This window comes from Heptranchias perlo, chromosome 9 (genome assembly GCF_035084215.1).
Source record: "Heptranchias perlo isolate sHepPer1 chromosome 9, sHepPer1.hap1, whole genome shotgun sequence".
Taxonomy (NCBI): domain Eukaryota; kingdom Metazoa; phylum Chordata; class Chondrichthyes; order Hexanchiformes; family Hexanchidae; genus Heptranchias; species Heptranchias perlo.
Window position 1 is genome coordinate 13666561 of NC_090333.1, and position 14591 is coordinate 13681151.

The window sequence follows — 14591 nt, forward strand, 5'->3', positions numbered from 1 at the left end:
TTAGGTGGCACAGTAAGTAGTGTAGATGGAAGCAGAAAGTTGCAAATGGACATTGATAGATTAAGTGAGTAGGCAAAACTGTGGCAGATGGAGTTCCACGTGGGGAAGTACAAGGTCATCCAATTTGGACTCAAGAAAGATAGATCAGAGTATTTTTTAAATGGCGAGAAGCTAGGAACTGTGGAGGAGCAGAGAGAGTTAGGGGTCCACGTACAGAAATCACAAAAAACTAGTGGACTGGTACAAAAAATAATTAAAATAGCTAATGGAATGTTAGTCTTCATCACAAGGGGGCTAGAATTCAAAGGGGTGGAAGATATGCTACAGTTATATAAAGTCCTGGTTATACTGCATCTGGAGTATGGCGTTCAGTTCTGGGCACCGCACCTCAGGAAGGGGATATTGACCTTGGAACATAGAAACATGGGACCAGGAGTAGGTCATTTAGCCCTTTGAGCCTGTTCCACCATTCAATGAGATCATGACTGATCTGTGACCTAACTCTAAAAATCCACTTTAACATCATATCCCTTAGATTTTTGTTAACCAAAGGTATTATCAATCTCAGATTTAAAATTAACAATTGAGCTAGCATCAACTGCCATTTGCAGAAGAGAGTTCCAAACTTCTACCACCCTTTGTTTGCAGAAGTATTTCCTAACTTCACTCCTGAAAGTCCTGGCTCTAATTTTTAGGCTATGTCCCCTAGTCCTAGGCTCCCCAACCAGCGGAACTAGTTTCTCTCTATCTACCATATCGGTTCCCCTTAATATCTTGGGGTTTGAGGGGCTAAGGGACTCAAGGGGGTACAGTGCAGATTCACCAGAATGATACCGGGGCTAAAAGGGTTAAATTATGAGGAAAGGTTGCATAGACTGGGCTTGTATTCCCTCGAGTATAGACGATTAAGGAGTGATCTAATTGAGGTGTTTAAGATTATTAAAGAATTTGATTGGTTAGCTAGAGAGAAACTATTTTCTCAGGTGGGGGAGTCCAGAACAAGGGGGTGTAAAATGTCAAAATATCTCATTGAAACATACAAAATTCTTACAGGGCTCGACAGGGTAGATGCAGGGAGGATGTTTCTCCTGGCTGGAGAATCTAGAACCAGGGGTCACAGTCTCGGAATAAGGGGTAGGCCATTTAGGACTGAGATGAGGAGAAATTTCTTCACTCAGAGGGTGGTGAATCTTTGGAATTCTCTACCCCAGAGGGCTGTGGAGGCTCAGTCATTGAGTACATTCAAAACAGAGATCGATAGATTTCTAGATATTAAAGGTATCAAGGGATATGGGGATAGTGCAAGAAAATGGTGTTGAGGTAGAAGATCAGCCATGATCTTGTTGAATGGCGGAGTGGGCTCGAGGGGCCGGATGTCCTACTCTGGCTGCTATTTTTTATGTTCTTATCTTCCTAACCTTAAAATTAGAACTAGGCTTTTCAAGGGTGATGTCAAGAAACACTTCTTCACACAAAGGGTAGTGGAAATCTGGAACTCCTCCCAAAAAGCTGTTCAGGCTGGGAGTCAATTAAAAATTTCAAAACGGAGATTGATAGATTTTTGTTCGGCGAAGGTATTTAGGGATATGGAATGAAGGCGGGTAAATGGAGTTCAGATCATGGCTGATCTGTATCTTATTGAATGGCGGAACAGGCTCAAGGGGCTGAATGGCCTACTCCTGTTCCTATATTCCTACGCTATCTAGCCACCATCGCTACAAATATGTCTGTGTGAAAATCAGGTGAACTCAGGATTAGACTCAACTGCGATGCATCCCAAGGCCATCATTCAGATTGAATGAATGTTTCCCAGTACCTCTCCTCATCCTTCTCGATCACGGTTGACCACACCATCTTCCTCCATTGTCCAGTTGGTTGGGACTGCGCTTGCCTGGTTCCATTCTTATCTATCCAGCCGTAGCCAGAGAATCACCTGCAATGGCTTCTCTTCCCGCTCCTGCATCGTTACCTCTGAAGTCCCCCCTGGATCTATGCTTGGCTCCCTCCTAGTTCTCATCTTCATGCTGCCCCTCAGTGACAGCATTTGAAAACACAATGTCAGGTTCCACATGTAAACTGACGACACCCAGCTCTACCTCACCACCACTTCTCTCGACCCCTCCACTGTCTCTGATTTGTCACATTGCTTGTTGGACATTCAGTACTGGATGAGCAAAAGTTTAATCCAACCAAATATTGGGAAGACGAAAGCCAATTGGTAAAGAACGGTGAGCTCAATAGAGCTCTCCGTCGTTAGTGGCGAAATGGAGGAGCAAGTTCCGGCATTCGCACATGGGCAGTGAAATGCGGAAATCTGGAACTTGCACCTAGTGGTTCGTCGGTGATATGACAGCTTTGAATTAAAGGGCCATCGCACTCTGCAATCAGAGAAATCATTGAAAAAACACCAACTTGCTCATTTGCCCAACTGGAAAGTAAATAATATCGCCACAAAACAAGTACGCTTAAAAATACCAGGTTTAAACTAAGTTTTAATGACTGCCAAACAACTAAAAATTAACTTTTAAAAATGTGGAGACTCATTGCACCTTTTTTTATTAGTTTTTGCTCATTTAAAAAAATGAAAATTTTTTTTTACTTTTTCCTTCTGTTTCTTTTATTTAATTCCATTATTTCTCACCCTCTCTTTTCTTCGCTGTCTATAACTGCTTTTACATTGATTTTAATGTTGTACCTTTCACTTCCTGGTTTTCACATTCCAAGCCTGCAGAGACAGTTAACGCAGCTTGTCAAAAATGCTGTGATCTGATTGGTCGAGGAGAGAGTGTGATCCTTTTGCTTCTCCCACAGGTCTGAGCTTCACTTGAACTGACGCTGGGCTCTTCTCCAGTTCTTATTTGAGGAAGTGCCTGAAGTAAGTTAGTTCGTTAATTTAAAACTAACGAGCGGCAGTAACAGTTACTTTGCTGCTCCGAGCAATTTCTGCCCCATTATCTTTGGTCCCCGCCACAAATTCCGTCCCCTAGCCACCAACTCCATCCCTCTCCCTGGGCACCGTCTGAGGCTGAACCAGCCCTGTTTGCAAATTTGGCATCCTATTTGATCCTGAGATGAGCTTCCCACCACATATCCGCTCCGTCATCAAGACCACCTACTTCCACCTCCGTAACATCACCCATCTCTGCTCCTGCCTCAGCTCATCTGCTGCGGAACCCCTCATCCATTCCTTTGTCACTTCTAGACTTGACTATTCCAGTGCTCTCCTGACCGGCCTCCCATCTTCCACCCTCCATAAACTTGAACTCATCCAAAATTCTGCTGCCCGTATCCTAACTCACACCAAGTCCCATTCACCCATCACCCTTGTGCTCGCTGATCTCCATTGGCTCCCGGTGCAGGAACACCTTGATTTGAAAATTCTTATCCTTGTTTTCAGACCCCTCCATGGCCTCGCCCCTCCCTATCTCAGTAGCCTCTTCCAGCCCTACAAACCTCCAAGCTCTCTGCACTCCTCCAATTCTTGCCTCTTGTGCATCCCCGATTTTAATCGCACCACCATTGGCGGCCGTGCCTTCGGCTGCCTAGGCCCTAAACTCTGGAATTCCCTCCCTAAATATCTCCGCATCTCTCTCCTTTAAGACACTCCTTAAAACCTACCTCTTTGATCAAGCTTTTGTTCATCTGTATTAATATCTCTTTATGTGGCTCGGTGTCAATTTTGTTTGATAACGCTCCAGTGAAGCGCCTTGGGACGTAAGTCAAAGGTGCTATATAAATGCAAGTTGTTGTTGTTGTAGTATCCAGCTTTCTCACCAATGCACTGGAAGCTGTATCACGCAGATGTGATACAATTCACATCATGGGAATCGGAAGGAAAGAAACCATTTGCTTTATTCTGTTTGCATTGTTTAGTCAACTGGCCAATGACAGACAGTTGTTAGAACTGGGACTTCTCTGAATAGAGGATGGATACAGTAAGCAGGCTTCAACTAGACAATACTACCAGAAAAAAATTAGATTAACGGTAAATAGACTGCAAAACAGAAACAATTGAAGGAAGTATTTTGATCCATACCTGTGCAGTGCCATTAATCCTAAGCCGGGCTGTAAGTGCAGTTCCATCGACCTTAAAGTCACCGTTATTGTACATCATTCCACTGGGGTCACGTACAAACACATTAGGTGTCTGTGTCTCCCATGTAATTGCAAAAAATGTGTCTTTCCCAACAGTCTTATCAATATCAACTGTACCATTGAACCAATCGTTGCCCTCAATCCTCATTCCGGAATTTTCAAGCTGGGGCCAAACACACAGAATTTTTTTTTTTTAAACTGTAAAGCACTTGGTTTGCACAAGAATAATTAGAAAGTAGTTCTCTGAAAGGTAATCATACCTGGATTGACTGTTGGTTAATGTCGCCATTTCCTGATACTAATCCAGTGAAAGCATCAATTAATCCACTTGTATTCACATTATCAGTGGCTGCAAACTGTAAACCCCCTAAAGAATGAAGATTAAAAATTATAAACACAGATTATCCCCATGGTCAATGCTAATTAAGAACTAAATTCAGAAATAGAAACCATGGATTTTTACAATTCAGCAGAATCTGTCCAATGAAAAACAGTTGGGAATAAAACTATTAAACACGTTAGCTCCGATTTTAACACTATCCGTCCGGTGGGAACGATGGGGGTTGGGAGGTGAGGGTTAAAATGGCAGCTGGGCTCTAGCCGCTGTATTCCCGCCACCCGCAATCTTAACGGGAAGCTTGGGGACTCGAGTGTGGCAGACCAGAAATATGCACAGGCATAATAGGAACATAGGAACAGGAGTAGGCCATTCAGCCCCTCGAACCTGATCCGCCATTCATGGCCAATCAGTATCCTAACTCCACCGCCTTGGTTCCATATCCGTTAATACCCTTGGCTCGCAAAATCTATCGATCTCAGATTTAAAATTATTATTTGAGCTCGCATCTACTGCTTTTTGTAGGAGAGAGTTCCACATTTCTAACACCCGTTGCATGAAGAAGTGTTTCCTAATTTCTCTCCTGAATGGCCTGGCTCTGATTCTAAGGTTATGTCCCATTGTCCTAGATTCCCCCACCAGCGGAAAAAGTTTCTCTCTCTCCATCCTATGAATTCCTTTCAAAATCCTAAAAACCTCAATCAAATCACCCCTTAACCTTCTATATTCCAGGGAATACAAGCCTAGTTTATGTACTCTCGCCTCATAATCCAACCCTTGAAGCCCTGGTAACATTCTGGTGAATCTGCGCTGCACTCTTTCGAAGGCCAATATATCCTTTCTTTAGTGCGGTGCCAAGAACTATACACAGTTTTCCAGATGTGGTCTAACCAGGGCTTTGTACAGCTGTAGCAAAACTTCCCTCTTTGTGAGAGAGTGTTTCACACATCCACCACCCTTTGTGTGAAGAAGTGTTTCCTAATTTCTGTCCTGAAAGGCCTGGCTCTGATTTTAAGCTTATGTACCAGTGTCCTAGACTCCCCCACCAGCAGAAAAACTTTCTCTCTATCTACCCTATTAATTCCTTTCAAAATCCTAAAAACCTCAATCAAATCACCCCCTAATTAGCCCTCTAGTTATAAAAGCTAACATTCCATTAACCTTTTTGATTATTTTTTTGTACCTGACAACTACATTTTAGTGATCTGTGTACGCGGACCCCTAAATCTCCACTGTCCTTAGCTTTTCACCATTTAAAAAATACTCGGATCCATCCTTTTTTTGGTCAAAAATGGACGACCTCACACTTACCTGTGTTGAAATCCATCTGCCACAGTTTTGCCCACTCACTGAATCTATCAATGCCTCATTGTAATTTTATGCTCCCACCTACACTACTTATGATGCCACCAACCGTCGTGTCATCAGCAAACTTGAATATATGGCTCTCTATTGTGTTATCTGTATAATATTTTTATTATACTATTATTGAATTTTCTGTGACATTGCTTATGATAAATTAAATAATACACTAGGGCTAGTTTTCTTCTTGTTACCACTGTGTTTATGGCTGAAAGGGGGAAGCAGCAGGACCAAAATCTGGAACAAAAGGTCCCACCAACTTTCTTTGGGAGGTCCGCCAATTCCAATTTTTGGGTGGATCTCAATTTAATGCAATCACCTGAAATTCCTTTGTCCATTATTTTAGAAGAGATGTTGACCAACTTATTGTAAACCTGTTAACACCTCCACTACAATAGCGGAGGGAAGAATTTGAAATAAACACATGTTGGATAAATACTTGAAGGGAAAAAATTTGCAGGGCTACAGGGAAAGAGCGCGGGAGTGGGACTGACTGGATTGCTCTTACAAAGAGCCGGCATGAGCTCGATGGGCCAAATGGCCTCCTTGTGTGCTGTAACCATTCTATGATGTGTTCTCACTCCAGTCTCCCAAGGCAGAATTGCAGGGCCTTTCAGTGCTAATTACCTGTCATAGCTGATAGCTTTTCTAATTCAACAGCTGCATTTGGTCCTAATGCTATGGTGTGGATAACAGCTCCACTTTGTTCCACCTCTCGAAAGCAAGTGCTTATTCTACCGTCCTTCCCATCAGTCAGCAAAACTATTTCATCACCATTCGTAACACTGTCATCCCCACGAAGTACCTGCAAAGCAATCAGTTATCATCAACTTGGGAAAAATGTAATAACTGAAAATAATGGATTATTGAAAATTCCTTAAGCTTTTCGGGTCTTACCTGAAAACTAGATTGAATCCCTGCACAGATATTTGTTCCACCTCCAGCTAATGTAGGTAGCAATTGAACAAGTTCATTCCTTATATCATCATTATCAATCGCTTTCAAACCTGTTTGAATAGTTGCAGAACTGCTAAAAGTGACAATTCCAACATGTGATCTTGTTTCAATGATCTGCAGTAAAAATATCTCTGCTGCTTGTCGGAGCCTGTTAATACGATTCTCCTATTTACAAAAAGAACATATCAGATATTAGATGAAATGTCTAACAAACAGCCATTTGTTTGTTTTCTTTATACCTGTATTAAAAAAACATTTTTAAAAATTAATTTAAAGTTAGTGTCGATGAAGCAGACTGCTTTGCCCTGGATGGTGTCGAGCTTCTTGAATGTTATTGCAGTTGCTCCCATCCAAGTGGAGCGTATTCCGTCACACTCCTGACTTGTGCCTTGTCGGTGGTGGATTTGGGGAGTCAGGAGATGAGCCACTCGCCACAGAATACCGAGCCGCTGACCTCCTCTAGTTTCTTGTGTGAAGCCACAAAACAGCAGGGACTTGTTGCAAAATTAATTTTACAAAAGGCCTTACCGAACCCATGCTTCCGGAAACATCAAGGACTAAACATAGCACTCGGTCTTTGGCCTGTAGCAATGTAAATGTTGGCACCAGTGAACCATTATGGGGAAGGGAATTGTTTCTGAAATCTTCTGACTTGCTGATCACATCCCAAGTGCTCCTGAGGTTGCACATCTTGTTCTGCATGTTTGGTGCTTCAGGGTTGTGAGTCTTATCGTCACAGAATTCAACCACCTGAATATTTGAAAAACAGATGTAATGTGTTAAAGGAGCTGTGTCTAGTACAAGGGAAACAGCTCTGCATAAAAGCGCTGAGCAAATTCTTGCAAAATGTAAAAATCTCAAATATATTAAAAATCTTACTGGGGCTTGAACCCATGACCTTCTGACTTAGAGGCAAAATTGCTACCATTGAGCCAAGCTGACACATAGGAGGAGTAATTTTTACCTTCACCGCCTGGGCGGAGCCATCACCCGCCTGTAGAACACCCACCTGATTGGCATCGGGTTTCTATAACAGGTGGGAAACCACAACGCCAGGTTTACACCTGCGCGCAAGGTTGAAAACTTACCCTATAATGTGTTGATAAAATCATAAACAAGCAAAAGACAGATCTGCCAAATGCTTTTTCATAAAGCCCCTCTTTATAGGCGATAGCTTGCCCTCAACAACAGGTGCATACTGCCCTCCTCAATCAAAGTCATCCTATAATATAAAGAAGGAACACTCTGCATGTTCAACAGTCTCCAGGGCCCGACTCTTGGTGTGTCCCGAAAGAGGAGGCTGGAGGTATGGAAAATGCAGGTTTTTTCTATTGGCCATCTAATGGAGACTGTTTCCTCCGAATATGCTGTAAAAAGGGGGGAGCGATTCTCAAAGATTGCAGATCTCCATTAAAGTGAAACGCTACCAGAGAGGTGGCACCAACACAAAAGCCCCCTTTAAAGAAAATATATACTGAGGAACAAAACTGTTAACAATGAGAAAAGTACCTTCCAGTGACTCTACTTACATTTGACAGTCCCTGTAGGTACATGATTGAAGATGATGAACTCTGGCCCTTCTCTGGGAAAAATTTACAACCAACATTATACAACCCTGTGTTAGCATCAGTGCTACATGGTGAACAGGAACTGCCTGTGCAAACAGCAGTCTTTCCTTTTACTGCTATTGAACATCTGAAAGTGAAAAAAATAAAAAAGAATCTTTGATTCTGAGTAACACATCTATAACAAGAAAATATTTAACAAGATTTACATCAGTTTATTTGGAAAAGATTAAGAAGAGGAATTTCCTTTTGGGCACATTTTCGCTCAGCCCATTTATCCTTCTAGATTGCACTGGGGTTCTACATTTGTAATAGGATCTTGATTTACATACAATAACGAGGCTTCCACCTGATTCTGGTCACCATTGACCAGAAACTTAACTGGACCAGCTACATAAATAATGTGGCGACAAGAGCAGGTGAGAGGCTGGGTATTCTGCGGTGAGTGACTCACCTCCTAACTCCCCAAAGCCTTTCCACCATCTACAAGGCACAAGTCAGGAGTGTGATGGAATACTCTCCACTTGCCTGGATGACTGCAGCTCCAACAACACTCAAGAAGCTTGACACCATCCAGGACAAAGCAGCCCGCTTGATTGGCACCCCATCCACCAGCCTAAACATTCATTCCCTTCACCACCGGTGTACCAAGGCTTCTTCGAAAGCACCTCCCAAACCCGTGACCTCTACCACCAAGAAGGACAAGGGCAGCAGGCACATGGGAACAACACCACCTGCACGTTCCCCTCCAAGTCACACATCATCCTGACTTGGAAATATATCGCCGTTCCTTCATCGTTGCTGGATCAAAATCCTGAAAAACCCCGCCTAACAGCGCTGTGGGAGAACCTTCACCACACGGACTGCAGTGGCTCAAGGCGACAGCTCACCACCACCTTCTCAAGGAGAATTTGGGATGTGCAATAAATGCAGGCCTTGCCAGCGACGCCCACATCTCATGAACGAATAAAAAATAATGCAAATGGGCACTTGGGCTGCCCGACGGAAGGACCTGGGAAAAGTGGGCATGGGCCATTGTGTATTCCACAGCTGGATTGCCCACATTGCACTATTTATAGCGGTTAAGAGGCTGCACAGCTAGGAAGAATTTCACCACCTTTGTTGGCAGTTGTTGCTAGAAACACAAGTTCTTCCCATCCATGACATAGCAACATCACCAAGCAATTTGCTGGCTTAACTGTGTCAACACATCTACTGCAGCAGGTTACAAGAACGGAAAGGCATTTCTCGGTATTGTATCCTTGTCTAGAAGTCACAAAAGACTTTTCTCACTGAACAAAATCATACAATTAGATTTGTCCTACCTCGTTGCTTCAGTGATTCCATCGGTAGACAAATAAAAGGGCACCAGATCATTATATTCATCAAACACTCCCCACTGAAAATGGGCCCATTCATGAACAAATACTCTACCTGTAAAAACAGAAGTATTTTTGTTCAAAATAATGAAACCAATTCTTCCATTTTCTGTGAGATATAAATGATACTTCCGCTTGACATTTCAGAAAGTTTCAATGATGGCACAATTCTCTCATGGATGTAACAATGGCAAATATATTCAGTAGCGTCCAGTTATTTCGTGGCATCACAAAAATAAATAATATTCTGTTCTGTTCTGCTGCAATGTCTCGGAGAAAGGTTGAGAAAATTGTTGTGCCAAAGGATTTAGCTGAAAATTTTAGTGCTCTATTAAACTGATGGGAGAGGAGCTTAGAAATGTATTGTTTTATTTGTAATATTGCTGATTTAATTCTTTCACCAAGACAGCTTACTTCCATTTTGACCTTCATCTTACACCCCCCCAACCCTCCCATTTGAGGCCAGGGAAACCCCAATCCAAACATTCATCACCATCAGGGTTATATCAACTGGTGTCATATCCACTAACTAAACAGACTTAATCCCGTGCTCAAAGCACAGGCTACAACAGTGTTAACGTACTTAAAGTAATTTACCTCTGGAGCCATAAACTGGGGTCAGACTATTGTTTAGTATAAAGTTCGGGGTGAAGTGAATGTACCGTCCCTTCTCACCACATCCACCATACTGCAGGGTGTACGGGTCATCTCCATATTTAAGGTATGGTTCAGCAATGATCACGTCAGCCTATGAAGAGACAATTGCATGTTTTCATTTGAAAATTACTGGCACACAGACACACACTATGAAGAGTTGCACTGCCTTGAGCAGAAATGTAGATCCTGTCGCAATACTTGGAATAGAATTTCTGTGGGGATTCTCCCAATCTGTTGCCACAACTTTGGCCTGTGTTGTCCAATTGTAAACATTCTAATTAATTAATGCTGTGTTCGTTATAGAATAAGTACACAGTCAGCAACTACAGTGTTAAAGTGCCCTGTGTGCTCAAAACTGGCTGGGAGCATGTCTCACAGTCTGAGAACTTTGTGCAGGAGTGCCTGATGACCGAGAACAGTCCAGGTCAGTCTTGATCTTCTTGGTCCCCCACCCCACACCTGCTCCCACTGCTGCCAAACTTCAAAACCAGTGCAGCCATACTGCCACTCCTCCCAGTATTGTCAGAATCTGGACCGACCTCCTCTGCCCACTGTTCCCAAGCCCAATACACCATCCACCTAATATTAGTGCCAGACCCCAGAACTACCTCCTAATGCTACTGAAGCCCAGCAACCCCTATAACTACTCCAGAATCCCACAACCCAGTCCCCAGTACTGCTGAAACAATGGATGCTCGGCTTTCAAATAGGTAAGAGATAAAAATCGAATACACAGGTAAAGGAACATATAATAATATTCAAAGCCACTGAGTTACTGTCTCCATGGAAAGATAGACAGAGTTGTGAAACACAATCCCTAAAGCACCAGTAAAAATTGCAGAAAAACATACAATAAAAATCAAATTTAATCTTATTCGGTCACCAGTGACTGATAATATAATTATTCATTACAAGGTATAACTCCCTCTTATTGTCAAATAGTCTATCACCTGACTCGCTGTGGAAAGCTGCTAATTAATAGATAATCTTCAGGGGTAGAGTGTACAATTGAGAAAATCTTTAGAAAGTGTCAAATTCTGCCGGGAATTTCCTCTGGCGGAACGGGAGAAGCCCCGAGGAAATTTTTAGTCTTCTCTCAATTCTTACCTTCTCGTAGGATTGATTAGTCGGTCTTTGAACCTGAGTAGAATTAACTGTCCAATTGACAGGCAGCAGGATTTTAACATCTGAAAAATAAACTTGCTGTTTGGTAGCTCTGTACAGGTAGGAGGAGGCTTCAGTCACCATTTCCTGAAAGCAACCACAGGTTTAATATCAATACCTCGCTGCATTTTAATCAAATGGTGAAGGGAAAAGGATACAATATATTCCTGTAACTCCTCTCACCAAATCCTAAATTCAGAACAATAAAATACAACGGAAGGAACATACAATCAATACCTCACCTTGATGTTTTCAATGAGCTTGTCATTCTGTTGGATGCCAGGGTTAATAGCAATAACTATGTCTCTATATCCATTGTTCACCAACTTTACACTGGAACAGTTTTTAGTGCAAGCACACAGAAGACAGCCGAGCACTAAGCCAACGGTTTTTTGGAGCACCATCGTTGCACTCAGGCTTTGGTCTGCTCAAAAATGCTTCCTGCAGGTTAAATAATACATGAGCCTGTGACGCCCACATCCCGATAATTAATTATAAAAAAATTAATGGAGGGATGTACTTGTACTAAGAGAAGGGGTGTGAAATTTGAGCAGAACTTCCAGCTTGCTCCAAAACCCAGCCAACTGGCTCCTCCCCTGCGAAACAAACTTACTTTGACTTAAACTGGTGACGCAGCAGATTTTCTCCCTCTTACTCACAACAACAACTTGCATTTATTTCGCATCTTTAACATAGTAAAGTGCCCCAAGGTGCTTCACAGGAGTGATTATCAAACACAATTTGACACTGAGCCACATAAGGAGATATTAGGACTGGTGACTAAAAGCTTAGACAAAGTGGTAGGTTTTAAGGAGCGTTTTAAAGGAGGAGAGAGAGGTAGAGAGGCTGAGAGGTTTAAGGAGGGAATTCCAGAGTCTAGGGCCTAGGCAGCTGGAGACACGTCCGCCAATAGTGGAGCAATTAAAAATGGGGATGTGCAAGAGGCAAGAATTGGAGGAGCACAGAGATCTCAAAGGGTTTTAGGGCTGGAGGAGGTTACAGAGATAGGGAGAGGTGAGGTTATGGAAGGATTTGAAAACAAGGATGAGAATTTTAAAATCGAGGTGTTCCCGGACCGGGAGCCAATGTAGGTCAATGAGCATAGGGGTGTTGGGTGAACAGGACTTGGTGCGAGTTAGGATACAGGCAGCAGAGTTTTGGATGAGCTCAAGTTTATGAAGCAGGGAAGATGGGTGGCCGGCCAGCAAAGAATTCAATTATTTTAGAACCACGGTTTCTTGTCAACAAGATGTGTTTTGATACCAGTTTCAGTTATGTATTGGATAGCTCGTGTCCGAATAAGTGAAAAATATACCGTGCATGAAGCAGAACCTTGCATGATTCAAGTTGCCTTATTCAGGCAACCAGCTGAAATTCTGGGTATTGTTGAGCTTGATTCCATTGTGACCTGTGTCCTTCTCCACCAATTGATAAATTTTTCTCTTCGTCTGAATAAACTGATTAATCGTATACGTCTGTGTTGAGCACTTCATTCAGATTTGTTGACAGTGCAGGAATTTATGGTCTGTGCTAAAAGAATTGGACCACCAGATGTGACACTTAGTTACAGATGCACAAAAGTCGTCTTCTTATAAAAGGAAACTAAAAGCCAGTTATTGACCTGGAAACTGAAATTAACAAGTAGTAACAGCTGCCCTCCGATTGACTTATAAGCAGCTACAATTACCTTGATTTGCCCATTTAGAACGTGGCCTGAAAGGCACAGGTCAGGTTAATAACTAAACAATGACAACTCGATTCCAAAGCCAACACTACCTGTAAACCACCAGCTCGTAGTCCAAATTGTCCCCTCCCAAGATAATCACTAAATTTCATCTATCTCAAGAGGTTGTTTTACCTACCCCATTCTTTGGAGGTGGCCCACCATTGTGAATCTGCCAATTAATCTTTGCCGTTTATGTTCAGAGAAGAATGACTTCTATGCAACGAGATAATTATTTGTTTCTTGAGGTTCTCAAACTGCATGTATACTGTCACTCTTGCATCGAAGTTAACTGGTTTTGGGTGCAAGTTAACACAGAAGTGACAGTGTCACTCAGGAGACTACTGAGCGCACTAAAGCCCTGAATTGTGACATTGCCTCCAGGAGGCAGGAAGAAAATTTTCTTGAATGATTTAGGTCTCACAGACTCCACCACTATTATTCAAATGAATCTTGCCTTATGCCTGATAAAGGCGGGCGTGCTGCTCACCCATTTACAAGCCCACCTGAATATTGCATCGGGTGGGCCTCGGCCGTCAATGGGGTGGCCGTGGAGCCCCTTCCCCAATTTTCAACTGTCGGACACCTGTTTTTTTCAGGACAGAAACAGGCGGCCGGCAGTTGAAATTCACCCTCGATGTGTTTTCCCAGAGCACATAGTGACCAGAGGAACTCGAAGCTCATTGATTCTTACAAGTCAATGTCGGGCTGCAATTTTAACTTTTCTTTACCTGTATAAATTGGTTAATAACATCAACTCCCCAGGTTAAAGTTAAGGAGTGAAATTCTTTATCATATAGCTATAAATATTACTGTTCAATGGTACCATTGATTGAGTTTGACCCTCAGATTGTTTTATAACATTATCTGCAAATCACCATCATTTGCACAATCTGATAACCTAGATCCTCCCACAGGTGAATACATTTGGGAAAGTGAATGGCAGCTGGAACATTTTTTATGGTGGCATATTCCATGGTGTTGGAGATACTGCCAGTTCAAAGATTCTTCTCAGTCCACACCATGCATTCCCTGACCCTGGATTATTGTTTGTTTTACAACGCCTCTCCACTTCACCATTGAAGGCAGACCCTTCAGCCATTGCAACCCACACTCTCGAATTCTCTTTCAAAACCATTTTTCCCAGCTACCCCTCTGTCTGCCTTCGAAAGGCTGCTCAATAGTTTACCTCTTTCACCGTGCCTTTATTCCTAAATCCCTTCACTCACTGCTTGATGTATATCTCTCCCTCCTACAGAACATTGTGAGGTGTATGTTTTCTTACACGAGGAGCACCACATAAACACTGTTTATTGCTCTGTAAATGATGGTACCGGTTAGACCCCCAGCAT

The 14591-nt window shown here is 42.6% G+C and overlaps 1 protein-coding gene across 2 annotated transcripts in view; it reads right to left on the reverse strand.

Moving 5' to 3' along the window:
• The window catches only part of LOC137325130 (calcium-activated chloride channel regulator 1-like), a 71995-nt gene that overhangs the window by 12675 nt on the left and 44729 nt on the right, over positions 1 to 14591 (reverse strand). For both annotated transcript variants that reach the window (XM_067989874.1, XM_067989872.1), the window contains exons 3-11: positions 11460 to 11603; positions 10293 to 10443; positions 9642 to 9750; positions 8281 to 8446; positions 7280 to 7501; positions 6692 to 6916; positions 6422 to 6599; positions 4356 to 4462; positions 4037 to 4258 (exon numbers count right to left, since the gene is read on the reverse strand). In XM_067989874.1, coding sequence (XP_067845975.1) covers positions 4037 to 4258; positions 4356 to 4462; positions 6422 to 6599; positions 6692 to 6916; positions 7280 to 7501; positions 8281 to 8446; positions 9642 to 9750; positions 10293 to 10443; positions 11460 to 11603 — 1524 coding nt within the window. The remainder of the gene's footprint in view (positions 1 to 4036; positions 4259 to 4355; positions 4463 to 6421; positions 6600 to 6691; positions 6917 to 7279; positions 7502 to 8280; positions 8447 to 9641; positions 9751 to 10292; positions 10444 to 11459; positions 11604 to 14591) is intronic.